General features: G+C 35.6%; 1 protein-coding gene across 16 annotated transcripts in view; it reads right to left on the reverse strand.

The window, feature by feature from the left end:
• The window catches only part of PHF20L1 (PHD finger protein 20 like 1), a 61,745-nt gene that overhangs the window by 29,381 nt on the left and 5,733 nt on the right, over positions 1-26,631 (reverse strand). For 8 of the 16 annotated variants that reach the window (XM_072851854.1, XM_072851852.1, XM_072851853.1 and 5 more), the window contains 10 exons: positions 22,273-22,444; positions 22,035-22,119; positions 21,153-21,241; positions 18,584-18,646; positions 14,727-14,934; positions 13,949-14,077; positions 9,426-9,508; positions 5,391-5,643; positions 3,179-3,376; positions 2,766-2,972 (listed from right to left, as the gene is read on the reverse strand). In XM_072851854.1, coding sequence (XP_072707955.1) covers positions 2,766-2,972; positions 3,179-3,376; positions 5,391-5,643; positions 9,426-9,508; positions 13,949-14,077; positions 14,727-14,934; positions 18,584-18,646; positions 21,153-21,241; positions 22,035-22,119; positions 22,273-22,444 — 1,487 coding nt within the window. Of the gene's footprint in view, positions 1-2,765; positions 2,973-3,178; positions 3,377-5,390; positions 5,644-9,425; positions 9,509-13,948; positions 14,078-14,726; positions 14,935-16,601; positions 18,543-18,583; positions 18,647-21,152; positions 21,242-22,034; positions 22,120-22,272; positions 22,445-26,631 lie in introns of those variants that run through there. The other 8 variants (XM_072851857.1, XM_072851865.1, XM_072851861.1 and 5 more) reach the window with 6 other exon arrangements.

A 26,631-nucleotide genomic window follows, 5' to 3' on the forward strand; every position in this document is an offset into this window, starting at 1 on the left:
AATGCAACAATGCGATATATTAAATTACACCTAGGCATGCAGATGTTCCTGCATAATGCAAATTAACTTTTCTCAATAACTTCAAGCATCAACAGGAATGAGAAAGGAAAGCTTTGGACACCTCTCCTTTATATATTAGCTTGTCATTGCTTAAACAGGTTCATTAAAAAAGGAAAGTAAGTAATAAATACAGTGGATTCTATTCATTCTCCTGAAGCATGCAAGAATTTGGTGTAATTATGTGTGCTTAAGTAACATGACTTGAGAACCTGTGCTATTTCAAAAGCAAAAAGATGCCTTCTAAAGCAGACTACACAACAAAAACTATTCAACAGTATAAAGTAACTCCAGAGGTTTCAAACCTGAACTTAAAAGCTACATTTTTCTTTTTCTTTAAGAAGAATATGAGAAGGACAAGACAAACGAGTTTCACCAGTGTTGGAAGCCTGAGACGAACCCAAAAGACATATGAACTTCACTTAGAGAGTCCTAGAGATACTACTGACAGAGGCAGCTAGCTCCAAAACTTTCTATGAACTCTCTGAATTCAAGATATCAAACTGCTTAAATTAGTCTTTCAGCCCACAAAGCTTATACTGCTCAAGTGGATGCTGGGCTGCATATTTCTGAAAACTTCTAACATTTGGACAGAAAGTCAGTATGAAAGCTCATGACAGAGTTCTACTGCATGGAGGAAAACTGTAATACATGAAAACTAGGAACAAAAACCATGTCTGTCTGGAAGGTAAAAACCCCAGAAGACAAAAAGGTAGCTGACAAGTCAGTTCCTTGAGAGCTTATAACTCTTAAAATTATGTAGGTCCAAAAAAAGCTCCACTAAGCTTTAAATACAGTATAAAATGTACCCTGCAGCATAGGTTGCAAGTGCTTCCATGTTCCCATTCTGGACTCAAGTAGTAATACCAGATAATTTTGTCAGGGAATGGTTTTCCCTGACACAAAGTGTGTGGACATATCAAATATTTCTGAGTCATAAATAAAGGTGGCTATAAATGAAAGATATTATTGAATTAGACTCAGCTGTGGCCAAGACCAAGGTCAACAAATAAACAGTGTACTCATGGATGCTGGGTGTAGAACCAGCTCACTCAGAGTCCAAGCCAGCCCCATGACAGAAGCAGGCAACAAAATAAATACCCGCCATCATTATCAACTACACATTAAATGATCCAGAAAACATATCAGAAAAGCCAGACATTAAACTCCTAGTAACTGAAATTAGTTTTAATAAACAAGAAACAGATGGTAATTGGAAACTGTTTCTTTTATGATCTTATTCTATGAGTGGGCAAATATACAGCTTCCCAAAACAATTCTTTTAGTGGCAGAAGACACGAGACAAAAGGACGCTTACGGAAGTAATTTTCCCAGGAATCTGCTATTTGACTGCTATGCAATGTATCAAAGGCAAACAAAGACTGTCACATGGTTTCACTCAAGAAATTAATATTTTTAAAAACTTAAGTGGCAGCTCATTAGAAATTCTCATAGCCCTTATTTTGACAAATTAGTTTAAGAGATTAATAGATTTTTTTTTTTGAGAAAAAAGATAGTTACAATCATCTATTTTAATCTATGCAATATTGATCCAAGAATCCTACGCAGCCTTTGCTGCATCAGGTTAAATAGCTATGCTACAACTCGATGAAGCAATCGCCTTACACTTTCAGTGGGAGCACGTATGGGCAGACATCCAAGAAGGGGCCGTATATACTAAACAAAATGCTTCACTGGCCTATTGAGCACGGCAGCTATGCTATCAGCTTAATGCAAAGTTGTTGGGTTTTTTTTCCCCTAAACACAACTAAGTTATAATTTGAGTGCCATAATTATATAATTTAAGATCACGTTGTCCTCCCTCACTGTCGATCACGTTTACCAAAAACTTCCCCAGCAGAGTAGAATAATTTGATTTTTTCCTCCTCTTACTTTATTGAAGAATTTTCTCATTAAAAAAAAAAAAGGCTTGTGAGAGAATTCTTTCTTGGAAGCCAATTAAAAATGGTATGATACTCACCCACATAAGACACTTATTTATGAAAAAAGCATATGGACACCTAACATACGCTGGATGAAAACAACCCACTTGTAGGGTCTGCAAACCACTACGTAAACCCTTACCCAAATCTCTTCATTGACTCTATCCAAGCGATTCGCTTAAACCACAGTAGCCAGTAAACTGTTACAAAGTGAGAGGCAGCAGAGAGTTCCAGCATTGAGCTCTATGCTAACTCTGTGAGGGTGAACCAAGTCTATATAAGTTTTAGAGGATTTTTCAGAAATATTTTCAAGTAACATTTCGTAGCAAGCAAATGACAAAATTTCCACTGCAAACAGAAGCAAAGGTAGAGGAATGCTGACTGCCTTACAAAATGCTACTAAGTTTTAAAACTGAAGCCACAAGATCAACAAGTACATCTAGATTTAGTATATATTAGTATGTTAGTAAACAACTTCATAAATTATTTTTATGAGTTTTAACAATATAAGATATTTTTTGAAAGAAATACTGCTTTTTATATTCCCCACTCTCAGATCCTCCTTAAAGCGTGTTAGAAAAAGCACTAATGCAGCTCCAAGCCAGGGGAAGATGAAGGATATGCAGATGGATGAACCCCAGGAAGAGGGGCAGGTTTGCAGGTGTGCAGAAAAAAAAAGTATCCCCTCCTTCTGTGTGACTGAATACATACACGTTTTAACCCTACAGCTACAAACCTAACTGGTTGTATACTGAATCTCTTTACCTGACGCTGTTGTAGCTACTCTTCCATCAGTTACTGCTTTGGAAGAAAGATATGTAATCATCTGAATATCTTCCTTGTCTTTACTGGGATATTCATTACGGAAAGTGGATTCTGTGGATAATGGTGCTGTAACTTCCAAACTACGGCTTAAATCAAGGGGGAGACATGGTCCACGCTTCTCAAGTGACATATGAGCAACATCAGGTACTACATAAAAGAAAAAATGTAATATTAAAAAAGATACATAGGTCCAACAAACAACAGTTTGGATTGCAGCGTTACATAACATAGGAACAGCATACAGCTTTAGCTACAATAAGTCAAAATATCCCATTAGATGAAAACCGTGAAAGGTCTAATTTTTATGATTCAATTTCTCTTGGGCAGTTCTTTATTAGATTAAGATACATTACCCTCCAATTTTGATGACTGTTGGTTTTGACCACTGATGGAGAACACTTTTCCATCAGTAACTGAAGAGGGAGAAGAAACTTTTTCTACAGAATCATCAGGCAAGGAGCAAGTGGCTAAACGCTGTGATCTTCTTCTCCGTTGGCTATGTTTGTAGGATCTAGGGGAATTCACTGGCTGTGATGGACCTAAAAAGAGATCTTTCAATGTTCATGAAGCAGAGAGATATACCATAATCTTACCGCAGTATCTGAGATCTAAAGATGGGGAGTGCTTTAAATAGCTCTTATTTGCAAAGCTGATAATCACAGCAGAACTAGTAAAAGTAATTAAAAACTGTGACTACCAGGAGCAAAAAAAGTTACGCTCGAGATATGATTCTGCTGTTTGCTAATTATACATTATTAGGGCATGTACTTCCCCACTGATAAAGGCTGTTGTTTTAGGCAAACAGTGTATTTACAATAAGCACCCCCCCATATAACCCATGAGAGTAGGCTACTTATAATGGAAGGGGGCAGTAGGATTTAACAGTAAACAGAACAAATTATCACAGTTAAAGATCTAAAAAGTCATGGATAGTGGTAACATACAACTTAAATAATCAAAAGCAGTGTTTAATTTTATATCCCACCTCCCATCTTCTGCTAACCTGATATCAATACCCCAACTATATTTCAAATGCACACTGCCAATGCATGGCACAGTAAGAAGGCTCAAGAACCTCACACTTAAAATAAAAAAAAAGGGGGGGAGGGGATTGATATAGGTTAATATAGGCCTGATTCATTAAAAACAAAAAAAACACATTCCCTTACACCTCTCCAATTTTACCCAGTTTCACAAACTTTTGCCTTAGAAAAACATTTAAGTCATTATTACACTGTAAATCACTGTTCTCTCCTTTTCTTAAGCAGTTTTTAGAGTCAAAGATGTACAGATTTAAAAATAAAGACATAGCAAAATTAAACTTCTGTCAGAGGTGGTAAAGACTCAGAAGCCAAAGATTAAAAGACAGCACTAACAAGATCTAAGCTATTAAGTAATCCATTTTTAAATTAGCTAATTTTTTAAATATTGCTACAGAGAAGTCTAACTTACTCCAAAATACAAACATGCTCAAGGAAAACTACTTACCATTATTTTAGGGGTGGGAAGGGAAGACATATTACAATATACATGACCGCTAATATTTTGTGGGGACAAAATACAATTTATATCAATGTGTCCCGAGTAAATAAAGATGGCTGAATTTGCACCCCTCCCTCTCCCACTCATTTAAAGTTATCTGTGAGAAAAGATTAAAAGAAACTTATCTCCTAAGGGAAAATATCAAATCAAGGTTAAGGGAAACACACAATGCAGGTATAGTCTTCCATTCTCAATCGCTATTCTAAAAGTGAAACAAAAACGTAGCTTTTGACTTACTGGAACCCACATTTATTTTAACTGCTGGCCTCATCATTTAATGGTCTTCAGGCAACAAAGAGCCTGAGCCTAAGCAACACTAAAAAACTAATGTAATCTCAAAAATTATAGAAATATTTTAATATTCACAAAAAAATAGCATATTCAAGGATGCAGCGTAAACCTTTCCCTGTTCTTCTGATAACCAATGTTTTGGTACTTTGCAAATCAGTTACAAACGTTAACAAGCTGAACACCTCTATGGTATTATTCTGAGACAAAGAAACCCAATTTTTTATTTTTCCCCACCACAGATCTTGAACCCATCTTCTCTTTCACATCATATTTGGAGGAAATGTCACATAAGGTGAAGAATGCCACAGCCAACAGGTACAGCACATCAGCCTGCTGAAGGCGGAATTTCTCAGAGAAAGAAAGGTCCACAACCAAGGTGTATGTCTTTTCTTTTTAATGAATCAGGCCCCTTCAGAAGAGAGGTTTGATTTTTCCTGTATCACTGTTAATGCTAATGTGGAGATTTAAGCTGGACGGAAAGCCAACCATTAAAAGCCACGACTCTATAAATATAAATGTATTATTTAAATGTATTATTTCCGGTAGAGTAATTCATATGCCTTATTATGTGACTTGACTTTTAAAATACTGAGCTACCCCTGATTCTCCCGCTTGGACCTTTTATTTAAAGCAGATTCATTTTTAAAAGCAATAGCCATTTACAAGCAAAAAAAATTTCTGTATATTTCTTATAAGTAATTACGGTATTTTTTTTAAAATGTCTGTGCTCACTAGTTTTATTTATCACAGAAGAAGGAAGCTGAGAGACCAGCGTCAAATCCTCGACTTGTATTAATTCTGGGGAAAGTGGTGATTTAGGGGGCTTTATACACCCAGAAGAATCTCCAGATTCTTGTTTGCATTTCTTGCTGCGAGCCTTTCCTGAAGACAAAGTTGAGGATAACAGTGCAGGTTTCTGAATGTTGGCAGAACTGCTAATATCAGCTTCATTTTTTTTCTGACTTTGTGGTTTAGGTGAAATCTCCTGAATAAATAATAAAAAATTGATACTTTTATTTCAGTTTCTTCGCTGTAGTTCTTGTATTCTATTTTGATCTTTTTAAAAGCAACTTTAGTATTCAAAACACATTTTAAAGCAACATTATTTTCAGTACAAATGAAAACTATTCAAAACGCAACACATTAAACTTTTTATTTTAAAGGAGCACTATCAATTATTTTCAGTATTCAGAACACCCTCATTTCTTACTATTTGAAATACCTGCAAAAAGCCTGAAAACAAAATATTTTTCCTCTATTCCCATTTTAAAAACTCACAAAAGTCTTTTTAGTTTCTGTCCTTTTCATCTTCAGTAGACCAGGACTGTCAGTGCTGTCTCAAAGTATAACTTGGAGAACACTTGTTACAAGCTAGAATACATACACTGACCCACAATCATAGACGATCTCAAGTTGGAAGGGACTATCAGGATCATTGAGTCCATCTCCCTGCTCCTTGCAGGACTACCTAAAACTAAACCATACGACTAAGAGTGTTGTCCAGATGCTCCCTGAACTCTGACAGGCTTTTGCATTGCTATGAGCAAGCAACCCTTGTTCAGAGGATTGCAGTTCTAAAAAAAGTTGCCAAGATTTTCCCTTTACAGTCATTTCCCTGACCATAGCAAAGAAAAAATTTAAAAGATTACTCAGGAAAACTTTAACACAAATTTCATTTTTAGAGAAGAACCTGAAAAAGTTGATAATGCTCCTTAAAGGAATGTCTGAAAACAATAAAAAGTTTCCAAATACTGAACACACTCTCACACAACCCCTTTCAGTGCTGGGAGTCTGGATTTCACCACATTATATGTTTGTGCAAACACATGAAGAAATCACAACTTCTAGCACCACAGGGTTAAACAGATTGCTAACTGTTGGGGAAAAATGAGCAGATAAAGAGTTAAAACAGTTTTTGAAGGAAAAAAGGAAAATATCAACATATAATGCAGCTTTCCAATTTCATAAATTTTCATCCTTCTTAACACACATACTGAAGTATTATTTTTAGACAATTAGCATGCATTGACAGACATTAGCATTTTAGATTTTTAACTGGAAGTTCTTCCTACTTTACTGAATTAACTGTGCCTGTGTTACAACTTGCTCAATAATGGCAAACTACAATATCTGAACATAATTTCTTAAACCTGTCCCCTTTCTTGTCCCAGTTACATCACACAGCACAGTACCATCTAATAAAACCATAACTAACAAAGTAGAAAGATATTTCTAGAATGTGTGCACCACTTTATCCAAACTAAAAATGTCACATCTCTGATGACTTGAGGGTATTATGGGGTTTTGTTATAAATCACAATTTTATTTTCCACTGGAACTTTCCACGTTCCAATGGAAAAAAAAAAAAAGCAAAACAAAAAACCACAAGTGCACATTCTATGTTTGTAAAAGGGCACCCCTGAATGCTACATGAATAGCTTGCTGGAATTAACATGTAAAGATCCGGTGCAAAACATCCCATTCAGCAGACATCAGTTCTACCTTGAATAACTCAATTACACATGTACTAAGTGCACTTTATTCATTTAAATAAAATATTCCATGAACTGTAGAGTATACCTATGCTGGTTATGAGAGGTATTACCAGAAATTAATTAGAGTCGTAACTTGTAAATAAACAATTTTATTGTTCATCTTCACAGATGTGAAAGACATTACTACAGCATCCATTACTTTCAAATTACAAAGTTATTTAAACAAGATTAAAAAAATTAAATTAATATTTTGATAAGGTGCTTAACCTCTTAACAGGACAAATTAACATTAAAAACCTTAATGAATTAATGTTATTCATCTAATCAGGTCTTGGTCAAAAGGAAATATAACATGACATACCCTAATACAGTTAAATAAACTACTGTATCTGCAACTAATCATCTGAGGTTTTGGGTTTAAGACAACTGTAAACTAAAAATATATAAATATAAATAAACTTCCATCAACAAAGTCAGTTTTCGGCTATTGGCCTGAATACTTCTACCATGTTCTGTATTACATTATTAAAAAAACCTACAAGATATTTTACCCATTCAATTTTATAGCAGTAGCAGACAAAACCTCTAAGGAATGTCAGCTTTGCTATTGGAAAACCTTTTGGGGAGGTGTATAACTCGGCCATTTTAATTTTAATTTGGGCAGGAACTTAATGAAAAAAAGCTTTAAGCTCAAAAATTTTCCTCCCCACAGTTAATCATTTAAATGTTTGTGAGGTTTCTGTTTTTAGTTAGAAGCGAAGGAATAGGACAGTTTGGGATTTTAGATGCCTCTTTAAAAGGAGCTTAACAAGTATTTCCAAAAATGAGGTTTTTCAGACCATTAGCATGTAAACAATGACAGAGACATCTCTTTTTATATCTAATCAATAAAACAGAAACAGCCGAGTTAAAGTCTAAGAAGTAACAAAAAAGTTTTTAGTAAATATGCACTGTAGTTTATACTGTTGCATACACAGTCTATGTAAACCACAAAGTCCCATTCACCGTAATGGGATTCTGCATGGTAAGATTTACATTGTAATGATTCTTCCAAAAACAACATGCTGTAAGCCATTTCACAGTTTTTTGCACATTGAAAATATCACACACAGTAGCAATAAAATCATAGCATCTTTAATATGCAAAAATTTGAGAAATGGAATGTCATGTCAATACATTGTAAACCTTTATGCAAAATATCGGTCAATGCATTGACACCGTAGTGGCTCAGTTAGCCGTTACAGTGACAGCATTAAAAACAGAAAATCATGTTCCATTGACAAGACTCGCATCCAATGCGGCGTCAATGGAAAAACCACAGCAATGCAATTATATATCAGCTCTAAAGAACCAGTACAACCAAAATATCAAATAAAGTTTGGGGTAGGGACTGTTCATAGAGTGTGCCGGGGCTTAAGAACAGAAGTGCTCTTTTAAGAATTGTGGGCAGCAAGGCTATTTTATTAAAATGCTGCTATTAAAGAAGAATGAAAATGAATACAAAAAAGCTGTATTAAAACTACATTAAGGCTCTGATTTAAATCACCGGAAAACAAAGATGTCCTGAATCAAGACTACTGTTCATCCTTAGCTTGCTTTACCATGCTTAGGCATTCAGCCCTTTTAATATGCAAGATAATGCACAACTCGGAGTCAAGCAATGCCTGAACACAATGGAATAAGCCAAAGATAAAATGGCAGCCTTCAGGTCCTGCAAATATGCAGGTTTAAAAATCAGACCCTTAACATTATTTAAAAGTTTCTTTTTTGTATTTATTAAAATACACACCCTTGCAAAATGTATGGCTCATTGAGCGGTTCATAAAACACATACAAGCCTACAACACCAAATTCTTACAATATAAAAGAAACTTCTTTTAAAAGAAGTTCTACTTGATGTCAAAAACCCTGTTTCAAACACAAATTAAATTTGTGTAAGGGCCTTTTCCTAAGCCAGTCATGGTCATGGTTCCAGCTATAAAGCTGGACCTTGGAACACTGGTCTCCTCACATTTGTTGCACGGAGACTTCATTTTTCTTTGTTTTCTGTTAGTTTTCTAACACAAAAGCTCATTACTGAAATTCAAGTCAACACTGTGTTTAGAGACAATTAAATTCCATACTTCTGGCTCTGCCAGAAATGTAAACATAAGATCAATTTCCAGTTCCCTATTATATCTGAAGGGGCAAATTTTAATGTTGTAGGTACTACATCTCCATGGCACACTCCAGTGGGAACCTTGCAAAAGAATCAAACTCTACCATTTCATACCTGCTCCAGGACTGGAGCTGTTTCTTTGTTGCCTTCCTTTTTTTCAGCACCATCCGCAACAACAGCTTTGGATGCCAATAAACCTTATGAGAAAAATTGCAGAGATTTTTAGTTAGAAGCAGCTTGAAACAAGAATTAGTGGAAAACAAAGCAAAACAGTGAGACAAGAAATATGAACTGCTTATATCTACAACATAATTATCTCTGAAACAGCTCCACACAAAGCTGAACACTTTAAAACAGAAGAAACAAAGTTAAAGGATGATCCCATGACAGTGCCCTTTCACAAAAGGTACTTCTCTGGCATTTCCACTAACAAGATGAAAAACAAATTATCAATTGTAAAATAATGCCTCACAATCCTTTTAAAGCCCAAGCGCTTGGGCTTTAAAACCAAGCCTATGATACTTAAATAAATTTTGAGAGATCAAAATTATTTAAAAACCTTTTCTATCTCTCCTCTTTCCAGTCTTTAAGAAATTCCCATTAGAATTCGTATTACTACTTCTTAACTCTAACACATGCAAACCTTTTTTAGACAGAATAGAACAAGGGATTTAATTTCTAAATGAATATTCACAGCAGTGGAGCTCCCAAATTACCTCAATAACAAGATCATATTGGGAGCAAATACATCAGAATATGTAACTTCATTTATGAACTCATATACGATATCACTACTATAAATAAATCTGTAAAAGACAAGGTAACATAAATATGAGGAAGCTTTTTGTTGGCTAAGCATAGAGCAATAGCTTCAGTTCTGCTTCACACAATAACTTCAATTACCTAAGTATGCAGAGAAAAAGAGTTCTATGCCATAAGACTGATGGCAGAACTGATAAAACCTGAAAAAAAAAAATCACAAATCTGAATAAAAGTTACTATTATAATCCTTGGGAAAGCCAATATTGGGGGTGAAGAGTTTAAGCCCTCAGAAATAACTTGAGCTGACAAATCCACAGGAAATTCCTATTGCGTTCCATGAAAAATTAGATATGCTCAAAACTAATTTACAGTGCACAGTGCCCAAGGAATTATAAATTAGTGAAGCCTGGGCCCTCAGGAAGCGTTTAGGACATTAAAAAAACCCCACAAAAATATGCACACAAAACACAGTGTGGTATTTTGCTAGAGAACTATCACATTTCAGCATTCCATAATAAATACTAGATGCCTTTTTTTTTTTTCATTTACTCTTTATGTTAGATTAAGTTATGCTTCAGTTTACTGGAAAGTAGTTATGTTTTAAATAAACTTTTTCAGAACACCACATCCAGACAAGAGGTGTAAATTAATTGATTTTACAGCTAAATAGGCTAACTGAAAAGCAGAAACTTACTTAGCCCTATTACATTAATAAAAATAAATTACCAGGTAAGATATTAATTCTGCATTAGGCTTCATAAAAGCTGTATATTTCATGGTCCTAAATAAACCTTTGTGACTCAAATTATCCTGTGTAAATCAAGTTGCAAAATGTTCTTTATATTGACAATCATGCATTACAATAAAAAGCATAAAATAATTTTCAAAATTAAGTGAAGGAGAGTTTTAAATACTAAACAACAAACTACAGTCTATAAGGCAGCTTTTGTGGTTCTACAAACCACAGGTTGCCCAGAGAAGTTATGGATGCCCCATTATTGAGGGTGTTCAAGGTCAGGTTGGACGGGGCCTTGAGCAACCTGATCTAGTGGAAGATGTCCCTGCCCCTGGCAGGGGGGTTGGACTAGATGACCTTTAAAGGTCCCTTCCAACTCAAACCATTCTATGATTTTTATTTCTAGATAGATGCTCAGTACTCAGAAAGTAAAGCCGTGAAATGAACCTAGATTCTGTCAGACCGGTGAATATATAACCCTTCTTATTTCCTTCTTCTCTGCCCCGTTAAGTATCTTTCTAACCAATCACCATGCCTGTAGAAAGACAAAACTCCACAAGCTACTACAGCAGCAGGACTACAGGTTCACCATCCCATCAGTAACAGCACATAACAAATAAAAAGCATGGGGTGGCATAGTGAGCCAGAAGTGTTTTGTTCTGTAAGCTTGCTGCAGATGTTACCTGTTCATTTAGGTATCAACACTGCAGCAGGAGATGTGGAAGCAAGCATTCCAACAGAGGCAAAAACTAATCGGAAAAAGACATTAATACATGCTTAGCAGGAGACATCCTTCACCTTTGGGAAACATAATTTCCCCCAGTGGCAGTAGCAGAAAAAAGAGCAAAGGAAGCAACTTTATTTTGTTGAATGGTGAGCAAAGAACACCAGATGCAGCTGTTGCCCTCATGGCAGACAAGGAGAACCTTCTGCAACAAATACTGAATGCTGAATTGAAATCCAGAAAACAGTTCCCTTCAGACAGCCTCCTACAACCGCATTATTTGCTCTATTTCCCCAATACAGCCATAAGACACTTGGTAAATGAATGTTCTCCTAACAGCTACAATGCTTTACGATTCTTTTGTAGCCATTCTGATGGGCACAGCAGCATGATTCCCCACCTTCCTTCAAATCTAAAAGCTCATGCTGGAAACACAAATGACAATTTACAAGTATTTCAAGCATAAGAAATAAGCACGTAGCAAGAGGAAGTTTGATCATCAGCAGTTACATTTTCAAAAGACTCCATTCTATGCAACAATAAAAAAAAACCTACTACAGTATCAGTTGCAGAAGTGTGTTGAGAACAGTTACACAAAGTAACTACCAAGCATGATAAATTTCATCTTGTAATTAAAGGATTAATTCACTTTCATTGAAAAGTAACATTCCCTGCTAGCGGAGTATGCTTTCATGGAGACAGAGCGACACTGTTTTTAGAATGATAACAAAGTCAATGGCTGCAACATGATGTTTTCTGATTATTCAGTTCAGTCTACATGAGCCCATCTGACTGCTATTATTCTCACAAAGCTCCTTAGAAAAGGAGAACCTATCCACAAGCACAGGAAAACATAATTTCTAGAGCTACAGGTTTTTCAGCTGGTTTTGGTATCTCCTGCTACTAACTGCTATTGCAAAGAAATTAACAGGGCTCTGTAAATATATATCACTAGTATATATCTTATACTTCTACTGCTCATGGCAGCAGTTAATTTGGGACTTAAGTGAGGGTGTATGTGCTATGGGCAAAGGAGAGTAGAAATGAGGCTGATAAATCAGACATCTGTCAACTAAACTTGGTACCAAATAAGAAGCCTTCCAAGAAAGAAAATCATGGAGGTAGAAGATGGGTTTTTCTAAAGACTGCTTCCTTCATATCATGTTCCATACTGGACCGTTTCACTTATTTTCTCCTTTACATTGAAGTACGCATTGAAAGACTGAAACAGAACCACACTCATAAGAAAACTGACTAAACATCCTCAACTGCTGACGTATGAAAGGTTGGATCAGCCAAAACAAGTCTGAAAAAAACCTCATCAAGCATTTTAGTAAATCAGGTTATTTTTACCTTACAGAAACAAGTAAGACTTTTTATATGAATGATCATACCCTATCTACTCAAAAAAAAAAAAACCAAACAAAAAACCCCTCTCATCTGTAGCATAGAAAAGTTTGTCAGACTTCAAACAAAATATTATTTACTAGAATAATGAGTAGAATGCATTTCTATCTTACTGTCTGTCCAAGGGCCCCTCTGTTAAGGGGGGACTTCACAACTTCTTTCTACCCAGCTTTTGAAATGCACCTGGTACTTTCCCAGCACAGGTACAAACCTATTACCTCATCCTAAATACTGACACAATCAATCCTGGCAACACAATTCACTTATTGTGAGGCATGGGGGAGGAGGGATACAAATTGAAATAATTTTTCAACAGTTAAGTAAATTTCTATTAAATGGTGGAATAAAATGCATTTTTCAACTTTTAAAGGTAAGACCAATAATCTATTATTCCATTTCCTGTTGCATAAAATATTCTATAGCTGTATACTTGTTTTCCACTAATACCTTGGAGTAATAAACTTAGGGAATGATGCCTTAGACACTGAGAAAAACATTTCAGATCTTCATTGCTTCAATTTGTAGCTAGGCTTGTATACTTTTAAATTACATACTGTAAACTTTTTTCAAGAACAGTTTTACTTCATGACAAACTATGACAAAACATTTAGTTTTCCCACAGCTAACAAAAGCTTTAATTTACAGTGGTGGTGTGTTACTCATGACCACGTTAGGAACTTGTACAAACCCCAAATTCACCCAATAATGGAGAAAATTGTGCAACTGGAGTTAAAACATACTCAAGAAATTCATCAGTTCAGGATGGTTACCTCCCTAGAAAACTAAAAAGACCAAGTCAAGTCTGAGGCTATTCTCAGAATTTATGAACAAGGTAGATTTTATTACCATTTATAGATTCCTTTAAAATTCCAAACAAGTAAAAGACTGTAGTGAATATCTGCCTCATGAATATGCTTTTATCCATCTACTTTAGTACCTTACACATAAGCATGTATATTTCACTACATTAAAAAGGAAAAAAGTCAACAACAAAAAGAAGTATTTTACCAGTGATCTTGTTAAGACGAGCTCTCTTTGCCTGAAATGAGTTGCCTAGATTACTTTTCCTCTTGTGTGATAACGTGCTCTCTGCCTGCACAAAGGCCATCTTTGGAACATCCACTACAGGAAATCCTACTTTTAAACAGAAGAGAAATCTAATAAACTCACATTTCATAAATACATAACAACATCCAAAATACGTAAGTATTTCAGAACTGCTATTAGAATACTGCAGTAAAGAAACTTCAGAATTCTACTAAAAATGAAAATGACACATTCCAAAGATTTAGTATTACACATTGAAGCATTAGATGCAGATTACCTCAAAATTTGTAATTTTTACTCAATATTATGAGAAATGAAGTATTAAAGACTATTAAAATGAACAAATTCTTATCAACCCAGGAATAGTTTCCCTGAATATGGATATATCATCCATACTGGAATTTTTTTTCTTAGAACAGGATCAGGGATTATCTCACAGGTAACAGAAGATGCAGGAACATGAACCAAAGCGTACAGTGAAGTCATTCAAAAAAACCTATGTTCTGCTCTCGTTAGAGCTAGTTAGAAGTTTTGCACAAGGAGTAAATGCTGAACGAATTGCATTTATTTGATAAAAATTGTTTCTGAACTGATTGTTATGTATCATAAAATTATCATAATAGCAAATGAGACATCTTCCTCTAGAAATACTAGTTATTACTTATTGCAAATAACAACAGGAATACTACTTCAGCATTACAGAAAAACCTATTTTATCTTTTATAGAATTTGTTTTTACCAAATGTGTCACTAGATGTAGGCTCCTCTTCCTTTTTTTGGACTTCCTGCATGATTGCAGAGGTTGAGGTTTCTTCCTTTTTTGAAGGAACTTTTAGCCATTTTCTGTCCTCTTTATCTTTATTGCTGTTTGCGCTGGTTCTAGGTTTACTTCCTGCTTTGTTCTTGGCTGCTGCTGCAGCAGCAGCTTTGACCAAAGCTATCCAATCCTCCAAAAAGGAAAAAATGGTAAGTAAGTATTAAAAAGTGCCTAAGACTCAAATAGAAAATACTTATAAACCCAGTGAAACTTCATCTAGAAATGTTCAAGAGCAGTTGAATTTATTTTTATGGCTACTACTGAAAGAGTGGTAAAATGAGTTTCCCAAATTGCTTAAACAAGTAAATAAATAAACTTGAAGTATTATCACTGTGCCACATGGATAAAAAGCAAAAATTAAAAACCTTCAAAAAAACCACTGTGTATAGAGTTCTGGCTGCACACATTCCCTGCTACTTATTTTATGTGTCCTAGCTTTAGAAACCCAGGAGCTCCCAAACTCAGAACACTGACTTTTTTCTTACCCTTCTGGATGTGAAATACACCAATTCCATTGTTGCTCAAATTTAACTATTACTCAAAACTATGATCAACTAAAAGAATGGTCCAGCCAGCTGCATGATTGGGCAGAGTTCTTCCTGAACTAAACTGATAAAGCAGGGACAACTCTTTTCTAATTATATCTGTTTTTCTAGAGTAACTACAGATAGCACTCTTTCTGTATTACATATTAAAAGTTTCATTCAATAATTTCAATAAAGTGCTCTGTAATATGACTGAATTTCACAATCCACATTTAAGGCAATAAAAGTGCCATTTTGGATAATGGCTTATTTGACCATACAGAAACATCCAAGGAGTAAACAACAGAACATACAGCCAAATTCGTCTACTTTTTGGCATGTAGACAAAGTCTAGCCACCTATAAGTCAACGGAGAGAACTAAATACATCCAAGGCTGAGCCAAGCTCTTTCCACTAGTTTGGAGTGATCAGACTCTTGCCTTATGTGTCCCGAGTGTCAGGGATCAATCTGATTGCAAAAATTTTAACTTGATCCTTTTTACTAAAGTATTTTTTCAAATTTTCTGTAACATCAAGGTACGGAATTTTTCCATGGAGAAATTATATGTGATATAAAAACCAATAGCAATGTTAATCTTCCACCAAACACCTGAGTGTTTTGAACAAGAATTAATTTACTACATGGCAATTTGGCTACAAGAGTATTTGCAGATTTGTACTATCACATCCAAAAAAGGTATGATAAAGACTATTTTTGTCTAGTTTCGCATGAGTGCTTTACAAATAGGAACACTTTTTTCCCCCCAACTATGTTTTATTCTGGACTGTTTCCTTGTTGTTATGTTTCATACAAGGTATCTAAAGTATCTTGATTTTATAAATCTTGTTTCAATGCAAGTTTTTCCCCACTCGTTATGTATTATAAGTCTTTCTACTGAGGTTTCTTTCCCTTCTTTGATGTATGAGAAAAGCATAACACAAAACACAAAGCTTTACTTTTCCTTGCATTATGCTTTTCCTTTTCCATAGCTCAATACTTTTAAATCACTGCTTTACATAGGTTATGCTTCTACATTGCAGCAAGCTATGTACTTAGAAACACCAACAGTTTTGATTCCTCTAAGATAAAGTGTTCCATGTTCAAACTGTCAATGCAAGATGCATACACTCAGTCTAGCTAGCCGCAGAAAAGTTTGGAAGCACTTTGGAAATGCTTACACAACAGGCAACTACCAAGGCCATTTGGTGACATGCCAGCCACAAAGAGCGTGTCTAACTGCCAGCTGCATAGTCAATCAAAAAACACACATACCTCTTTTTTGGCCAGCCAAAATGAGCACACACATTAGCTCCAGTCCATCCAGAGCCTTGCCCATCCAGCAGGACAAAAAAGGATTGAGCTATTTGTGCTGGTGAGGAGTTAGGAGACCTGAGAGTAGAAGTCTTACACTGTACCCTGGCCAAGGGATGAAGAGGATCAGTAACATGGCTGGAGCTTGGATCTTATGATAAAAGTGGGAAGCAAAGGAAGTGCAGCCTGCATCAAAACAGCTTCTAAACAGCATTTTAATTTTCAGTCAAGCTAAGCACCCTGAAATCGAAAGTTTTCAGAAAATACCGAGCTTCAGGGATCACACTGAATTAAGTATCCTGTTCTAACAGTAGCTGTTCTGGTGCAACATGAAGGGGTTTTTTGTTTGCATTTTATTTCATTGTTTGGATACTTTCCTTAAGACATGGAGCTTACAAAGGGTAGCAGGACACATATAACAATGAAGCAAACAAAAGGTTAAACATTCAGAAGCCAGAGCAGAGACACATTAATTATGGTGATAGTTATACTTTTTTTCTAGATTAACATGTAAATTTAAACTTAGTGAAGAGAACCTTGAGCTGGGGGGGTGGACAAGATTATCTCAAGAGGTCCCTTCCAGCCAAACTCTGTGGGTCCATCTTTATTTTGGCTCTGGAGTAAACCTATAGGCATTAAAGTGGCACAGGTAATTCCTGCTTTTTAACCTTGAACTCCTGCTGAGTGACTGCTCAGATGCACAGCTCCTGATGTGTGAGAACTATTTAGCATCTAAGATGCTAAGGTGACTATATTTCTTTTGAACAGCACAGGAACTCCTCCTTCAAAAAGATACGTTTGTGACTTTTTCAGAGTTTTTAGAAAAATTTAACAAAAAAAAGGGAGAATAACAGTGGGAGCCTAAATGACAATGAATTCTGAAATCTGTCTCAGGGTCACTGTAAGATATCTAGTCTGTCAACCATAATAGCAGGACACTAAATATCAAACATCACAGAAACTAGTTGCAATCTTTAATAGCAGGACTGTTCCCCAGAGCATTCAGTATACGCAAAGCCAAGGGCCCAAATATGAACACATTCGAATAGTAAAAGCAAAATCCTCCTAAGAGAAGTTTTCCCTACTTCTCCCTCGTGTCCTGACATTGTCCATCTATTGGCTGTAGCTTTGTAACTCTGCACCAGTTACTCTGCACCATCCAGCCTGATTTCCCACTTCCCACAGTATCTCACCCCAGCGAGTTTCTCATTTAAATATATAACTTAAAAAAAAAGTGTATTTCCTTCTTTTTAATTCTTACTAAAATTCATCTTTCAAGTAAGCTGAGAAAATTGACAGGAGAGAAGTAATGGGACACTGTAGTTAGAAGACAAAAAACATTACTTATCACTACTGAGGAAAACTGTCATTATGCTAATTAGATTCACTAAATCAAAGCACAGGAAATTGCACGATCAAGAAATACGTTAGTAGAAATTACCCAACAGCCTTACACATCGGTTGGCTAAAACACTTGTATTTTAAAATATTCCTTTGCATAACCTTAAACCTGCAACAGTGGGAAGGCAAAACCAGAATGATTTCTAAAATCCAACCCTTGCACCAATAGCAGAATTCACACACACATTGTTCTTCCTTCACCTGCCTACAACCACCACCTTTTTGCTTCTCTACAGTACTAAAGATTCAGCTGTTTTTCCTCTCCTGACACATCACAACTCCCAACTCCCACACATTCATACATACACATACATAAAACAACATCAATCTATTGACTGGCTGATTCCACATAAAGCCTGGATTCCTTACCCTCATCTTTCAATTCTAAACAGTCTGCCCCACCTACATCTTGGCTCACATTGTCTCCTGTCACATCTTCTTCTTTCCTCTGTCCCAATCGCAAATCCATGCTTTTTCCTCAGCTTCCTCTTCCTGTGTGCCAAGTCCCCTCCCTCTCCTTCAAAACCCTCCTCAAAACTCACTTCTTTTGGTTCGATTTCCGTCACTAATCTCAGCTCCGGCGCTATCTGCTCCCTCTCGCGCGCCTAATTATATCGAAGATAAAACAAAAAACATGAAACAGAAAAAGTAAGTTATCCAAATACTTCATATGTGCTCTCACAAGGGCAGTCTCAATATCCCCATCTTTTTTAATTTTCTCTCTGTACTACATTAGCCACATTTCTGTGTGATTTCAATTAATTTGTGCTTATCTGCAGAGCAACCTAACCTATAGTCTCATTGCATTGAACCACACAAATGTTTTCCACTCTTTAAAAATTTTGCCTTTCCACCCTCATAGCTGAGTCTTATTAAAACACACTTCTGCTGCAACTCAAAAATAGTTTGTTTGATCAAAAACAGTGTTTACGATCTCTTCCTTTAAGACACGCTAAGCTCAAATCAAAGAATTAACTAGTCTATATCCCTGTTTCTCCATGTTATTCAAATTCTGCATGCTTAGCACACACCTTCCAAACAGATCTTGCATTTGTTAAATTTGCTAATGCACTAGAACTTGAAGTATCTTAAGCTTACACTCATCTCTTGAAATGTATTTTTTCTTTGGAAACAGACAAAAAACAAGACATAGGTTTAAATTAAGCATGAAGTGTTGGACCTGCAAACTCCACTACTTTTCAAATCAAGTTATACTCTGGGCATTTTTTTAAGCTTTACATAATTTTTAGTAAATGTCTTCTTATAAAATAAATAATGCAAAAAAGCAAAAACATCCATTCGAGTTCTAGGCTTGGACAAAGCTCAGTTTCAGATAACTGATTCTCAAACTAAGTCTTAGATCACATTTTTATTCTTAAATACCGCAAAAATATTTTGGAAAACAAACATTTTACCATAGCATAATGATGTAGAAGATGTTGCAGAAAAAAAGTATCTTTGCCTTTGAAAGCTACAGAACTTCATGCCTATCTCTAATTTTGCAAAATTAAATGCTAAGACTAGTATCAATCAGCATTATAGAAAGCATAATTGGTCTTGTTCTTGCTGCAAGACAACTTAAAAATTTAAATCCATCTCAGAAAGTGGAAATTTGGCCTTTTTATTCTTTCTCAAGACTTCATTGAAGCCACCTACATTCAGCCCCTAAGATGCATGAGACTGACACCATAACTCTCAACTACTGAGAAAAATTAGAAATAATAGATGAGCTGGACTGCCACCAAGCATATCTGGACATCAAAATGGTTGCTAAGAAACAGATTTTTTTTTTTTTTTTTTAAGCTGAAAATGCTGTGGCCTAAGAGTAGTAACTCAAGATTAGACACAACATAGCTCCCTAGAAAAAAAACAGGACAGAGCAAGGGACTTCTTCACATTGTTACAGAAAGGCTATTTCAGTTCAGTCACAACCACATTACCCAAGTTTTTCTTTTAATGAAGTAAAATGAAATAGTCTAGCTTTCTAACTTACTGTCATACTGAAAATATTGTTTGAAATATTATATACTGGTTCAATAGTTATTGTAAGACTGCGGCAAGAAGCCAGTGTTAGCGTGACTATGGATTTCAATTTAATCTCTTTAAGGAAGCACAGTTTAAATAGTGCAGTGTTGCCTACACAAAGTTCCAATGTTCTTTGCACAGATGATCAACCCTAGTATACAGCTACCTGTAACCTGGAGGCCAGGATATAGAAATGTTTTCAAGCCAATTCACTTATCCATCTGCCCTTGTCACAAAGGGATGGTTACAACAGTAATTATGAAATATCTGAATTTTGTTTGCCAAGTTAGGAGTATTCTGAAGAAAATTGGGACCACATAAGAACAGTTTTTTCACATTTCTTGTCTCCGAGTCTCAAATAGTTTCAGTGAAGTAATTTCTCATTAACTATGAGAATACAGTTACCATGCAAGATAACTGCAATGGCATTTCCACTGAAAGCATGTGACAGTTTTCAATGTTGTTTTTCTTTTGCAAGTAAAGATATGCCTATTGACTAAATCATGTCCTCTACTTCACAGCCTCCCTCAACTTCTACTCAGCATCTCTTCTTTAACTGCAACTGGACATTATCAGAGATAAAGAAATATTTATCTGAATCCCCAAAAGTTCTGATACAGGGGAGAAAAACCCCACAGAACAGTCATGTTAATAAGAACATGTGGGCAAAAAGCTACCACAGTAGCAAACAAAAGAGATGGGGTGGGAAGAAATAAGTAAGTAAGTAAGTAAATAAATAATCAGCAGCACAGACTACTGACAAGCTAAAGCTTTTTCCTGAAAGGACACTAGAGGAATAAGTCTCTGGATGCCCCTGGTTTTGTAAACTCTGCAAGACAAAACTCTGGGAACAGATTAGTTGGCAATGGAGTGTACAGCAGCTAGACAACTCAGATAGAGGCAAGACTACTTGATCAGCACACTCTGGGGCATCATCCATAAAACTGGTGAAGCAAAGCAGTGCAAGACCTAGAATAAAGACTGTAATCTAAAACTAGTTGTGCTAGATGACATTTTTACAATCTTGAGACATTTAAAAAAAAATCTATACAAAACCTAACAAAGAGATACCTAAAGTATTCTTACCTGCCCTTTTGCATCCTCTGGCATAGATTTGATATGCATCCTCTTAAGACATCGAATAACACCATCATAGAACTGTACTGTGAATGTTCCTAGAAGAGGATTGATGCAATCACTATGAGTAGTTAAGAAACAAACACACCTTGTTACTATGAAAGCTTTAGCAAAATGTTTTGTAGGCTATACAAACAAAGTAACCAGGTGTTACCTACAGTCAGGATCGAGAATTTTAAGAAAAATAAATGACAGCCTCAATGAAACCCTGCTTTTATATTGCTGTTCTTTGTCCACTTGGACAATTTCAAGCATGTTTAAGCTACTGTGTCACTTTTGCTCATAATTCATTGAAATAATTAAGTAATATTTAAGTTGCCACAATAGGGAAACAATTCAATTCACAACCAAATCCTCGTTTGCTTTAAACTACAGTAAAAACTTCAACTTCTACTTATGTTCATTGGAAATATCACCCCATTGTGAAGTATTGCATCTAAGTTGTTCCTTTATTTCCCCATTTCCATTGTTTTTCTTCAATAAACAGAACTTTAAAGAGACCTACCATTTCTAAAACAATTACAAAAATTTAAATGTATCATTAGCCCAAATCAACAATAGTACAAAATATTTGTAACACTGTACACAGGATATTCTTCTCGTCACTGATGAAACATTAAGCATTTTGTCTTCCAGGAGAAATTCCAATTGTCTAATTTCACACAGATGAAAGATGAACCTCTTACTAAATTTGACAGACTAGAAACATTTTCACTTAATATTGAGGCAGTGAGGAAAACTTTATACGCATGTCAATTTTTTAAGCAGACTACAGCTACAGCATAGCATAAGCAAACAGTCCTTACCAATGGACCATACATGAATACATACCCTCTTTATTAATTGCTTCAATCTTTGCAGGGTAATATCGACAGTCTGTCCAACGAGCTAGGACTTCTTCTCCAGGTTTAAAATCCTATTTTACACAAATTTAGTCATTAATATTTTAATCTTTAGATATTTTTCCTAATGAGAATTAAACATTATGTGCTAGAGAGATTTAATGTAGGAAAACAAGTAGGACAGTTTACAAAAAAAGAGTCAAAGACCAAATAAACATGCCACTTACAACAAATTCTTCATCATCTTTCAGCCCTTCTTTCCTTAATGCTGGTCGCTCCAAGGGTCGCAACCTATTGCTGTCCCAGTAAATCCACTCATCGTAGCGGTGACTCCAACGTTCGAAATGGACCAACATCTTCCCCTCTTCATAATCTATCTTCTCAATACGAGATGGATACCTTGAATGATAAACGTAAACTGATAAATCCCAAAGCTTTTTCCAGGGTTTTTATTTTTTTTGCATACAACAGTGCTTACAGGACCATTCAGAAAGTTATACTAACAACTCGTACCGAGAAATCTCCAAGTCTGAAAAAGATGAAGTTACTAAATTGATAGTAGGATAACATTTAGTTTAAGAGTTAGCTATACACATCAGTGATATGTCATCAGCTTCACCCTAGACAGATGATTATACACAAATTTAAAGCTCAAACTCCCAGACCAGAACTGCCCAAAATTGGCATTAGAAGTTTGTGCTTATCAGTTTTAAAATCTGTGTTTGTTTAAAGCAAAGTCCTGTAAGAGTTTTCATTTGCTTGGGGATGGGAAGGACATAAAATAGTTTTAGGAGTACATTATTCATTAATTTTATCCTATGAAATGTTTCATCAAACTGTACCATTGATTCCAGATAAATCCGAGCAACTAATCAAACGCAGAAGTCAACAGAACTTAATCTAATCCACATACTAATTTATACATCAGCTTCCGTGATTTCACTGCCATTAACTTTGATTCACAGTAACTATTTTTTAGCAGTCACTGCTCTGTAACTCCACATGCACTAAAATAAATGTCAGTCTTAATTAACACGTGGATCTTGCTCTCAGCAAACATTGTATGTGCTCAGTAGAACTAATCAGGACTGAGCTGTAACCAGATCAAATCTTAGGCATCTAATTTTGGGTGTGGCATAGATGTAGTTTAGGAACCATAAAGTTTGAGATTACATTTGCAGGAAAAAATGGCAAATTTATCTAACTTCAGCACTTATTGTTCAGTCTTACTATTTCTGTTTCACCAAAGTAATGTATTTCACAAAATTGTAGTAGGGGAGCAAGGCACAAACTGGTTTTGTCACACTGCTTCCTCCACCAAAATTATTAGATCCCTTTATTTTCACTGTATGAAATGCAGAGAAAATTGGAATGAGGCAGAATTCAGTTCCTTCTGCCCTTCACAAAAGTATTGAAACAGATTCAAAAGCACAGAGAATATCCTAAAAAAAAGGTTAACTAGATCATCAAATTTTCTCTGGAGTTTATATTAGGGATAATCTAAAGTTAACAAAACCTGCATTGAAAAGAAAGACCACAGCAAAAAGATAGCTGTCTTTCATTAAGAGGCAACCTGTTTTTCTAACAAAGTGCTACTGTGGAGCAATAGTTAAGAGAGCAGAGCTTGAGCAACCAATTTCCAGTCCTACTGCAAATTCCATCAGCTAGAAACACAACTGACATATACAGGAACCCTGTCAACATTTTCAGTTTTGAATACTTTCTCTCCAAAATACTGATGGTGCTGATAAAGGAATCTTTAACAATACATTCTGATTAAAATATAACTTCTCTGGAAGCACAGGCTTTCTTTCTTTCCTGGTGACTAGAACAGGGCATTAAAACAAAAGGTGTCAATCTCAATTTGCTCCTTCATTTCTCCAGTCCTACTTCTTCAGCTGCAGAGATGCATACAGCTTCCCAACATCTAAATATCTCAGGAGTTGCTGAATGAGAAAAACTCTCTCTGATTTTCTAGGTTACTACTGCAACTGCTTTAGCCGTATTTCACCTTCGCCTCGGAATACACAGACAGTCCAACTTCTTGCTGCATTTCTCTCATCCGTACCTTTCAGAAATGCAAAATATTTTCATAGCCATTCTTTATGTTCCCAACTTCTTCTCACTGAACTTTAAAAATCCCAAACAAATGATGTCTTAGTCTCAAACTGCAGACTCTCATTTGCCACCCTATTAACAAAATCATTTTCAAGATAGAAGAACTCCATGGGACTTATTTCAGAGGAGCAACAACATCAGCCTCCTTTCCCCTCTCAAGTAGACTGACAACCAAATCTAACAAGAACAGTGAAACTTATGATATATTGTATCAAAACAGAGAGTAAAACTCTTAGGTCAAAACCTGAATTCCATTATCAGCATTCTGCTTTAACTCTGAACAAAGCTTCAAGAAAATAAAGCAAGCCAAGATATGGTTTTCCTAAGCCCTGCCTCTGACAATGCTTTCTTCTTAAGTCTACATGCTGTTACATTTAGGAATTTTATTATAAAATTTCTTACTATTTTTTTCATCTTCCTGAGTGTTCCAATTTCAGACGTATGACTAGACACCAAGTACCAGAATAAGCAGAAAGAGTAGCAAAGCAGAGGAAAAAGTAAAGTAACTGTTACTACAGAAAATCTATGAGTAATGATGTTACCTAAAAGAGTTCCGAATAGAAGTAAGGGATGATACAGAAAGCATTTAACAGAAGGAAGGAATGAAAAACACCAGAAAAGCAAGAGAACAGGAAGTGCACTTTTTAGGTACAAAAATGAGAGCTTGTGCACAAGCACTGAAGCTGCAGTAATGAAATGGAAGGCAAGAACAACACTGCTTTCTCACTAGAGTTGGAAATTTCAGGTTTAATCCCATGCCAGCCAGGTAGTGATGCAAAGCTACGGTTATTTTACAAAATTCAGGAAACATCAGCCAAAAGACAGAATTCTCCTTTTCCTACACATCTACAATGCAAATACTGTTCTCATTATGGCGCTACCCTATAGCAGTTCCCTCGCTACATTTTTCTTGTTGTTATGGCTGGTAGCTTTCACTGGCCATCACCAGCAAAGCCACCATTCCAAACACTGTGTGTAGAAGACAACAGAAGGGATAAACCGGCAAAATATAGTACACTGTCCTGGAAAGAGAAAACTGAGTAAGAGGGGGAAGTAAAATACAGCATATCATTTGAAGACAAATATATAAAAATTAAGACAGTTTTAAGGAAAATTCAGCAAGCCAAGAATCAAGATGTTAATATATATGGGGGAAAAAAAAAACCAAATCAAAAAAGCAAAGCTAGCATCAGTCAATAAAAGAAGATATGCAAAATATTAAGTCTCATTAGGGATCACTGAACAGAGGAAATGCAGCACCAGGTGTTTATTGGTTAATTTCTCTTTGATAAATACAATTTCTGCTACCAAAGTCTTTTAAAAATGTCATTATCAGCTCTGAATCAAAGTCCATGCTACTGGTTTTGCACAGTTAAGTTTTATAATAATCATATTATCGCATAATGGCTTTATTCCAATAATTTATGTTTCTTCAGTGTATGTTAAGACAGTGGTGGCAAGATGAATAAAGCCAAAACCTGCATTCAACTCTAATCCTCAGAGACGGAAGATCTAGCAAATCTCTGAACCACCCAAGCTATACATGATTGGTTATTAGGCAACCCAAAAATAACTTTGTATGGATTTAGCAACAAGATATTACCCTCAACATCCACTAAATTTAGCCACACAATGTGCCACAAATATGTATAAACAGCAATATTTCACAATACCGATCCCACAGTGGAAAAGAGCAGAGCATACTTATTGCAGAATTTACTATTGCAAATTTTACACTGCACAGAAACGTTTTACTGGTGTTACAGTTTTTGTACTTTTATGAAAATAATCAGTTTCATAAATTGCAAAATTATACAAATATTTCAAAGACAAGTATGCATTTCCTGCTAATAAAAGACATATGGCAACATAAATTTTTAATCTGCCTTTTTAAAGAATTCTAGTAACAATGCATACAGAAAAGCTTTTGCTCGGCTAAGAGCAATGTTTATATTTATTCTGTAGGAAAAAGGTTAATATGAAGACGGTTACATCTCATTCACATGAGAAATTTTATGTAGAAGTTCCTTCCATTGCAAAGCTACAACTAGGCATTATGAAAAAGTACTACAAAGGGGAATACAAACATCACTCTTTACAGTACCGAAGTGTAATGATGGCAAAGGCCCAAGAACCTTCCTGTCAGGTTAATTCTCCCCGTTCACCCCCAGCAAGTACTCCACACGAAGGGATCAGAATGAATTTGGTATACAAACAGATTTGCCAACATTTGTTCAGCATAAATCAGAAAAATACACTCCAAAAACTTGAGGAAAAAGTCTTTACTTTTCACAGAAAAAAAACCCAAACAAAAAAACCCCACACCACTACACTCCAGTTCAATAATGAAAGTGTGCTTTTCGTGGAAAGAAACAATAACCTGCAAGTTTGGGGTGTCTTTTTTTAATAGCATGCTGGGAATAGTATTTACTAATCCCAAATAAAGTCTCATCCAAATTTCAGGGGTT

The sequence above is a fragment of the Ciconia boyciana genome, chromosome 2, assembly GCF_034638445.1.
Source record: "Ciconia boyciana chromosome 2, ASM3463844v1, whole genome shotgun sequence".
In the NCBI taxonomy this organism is placed as follows: Eukaryota; Metazoa; Chordata; class Aves; order Ciconiiformes; family Ciconiidae; genus Ciconia; species Ciconia boyciana.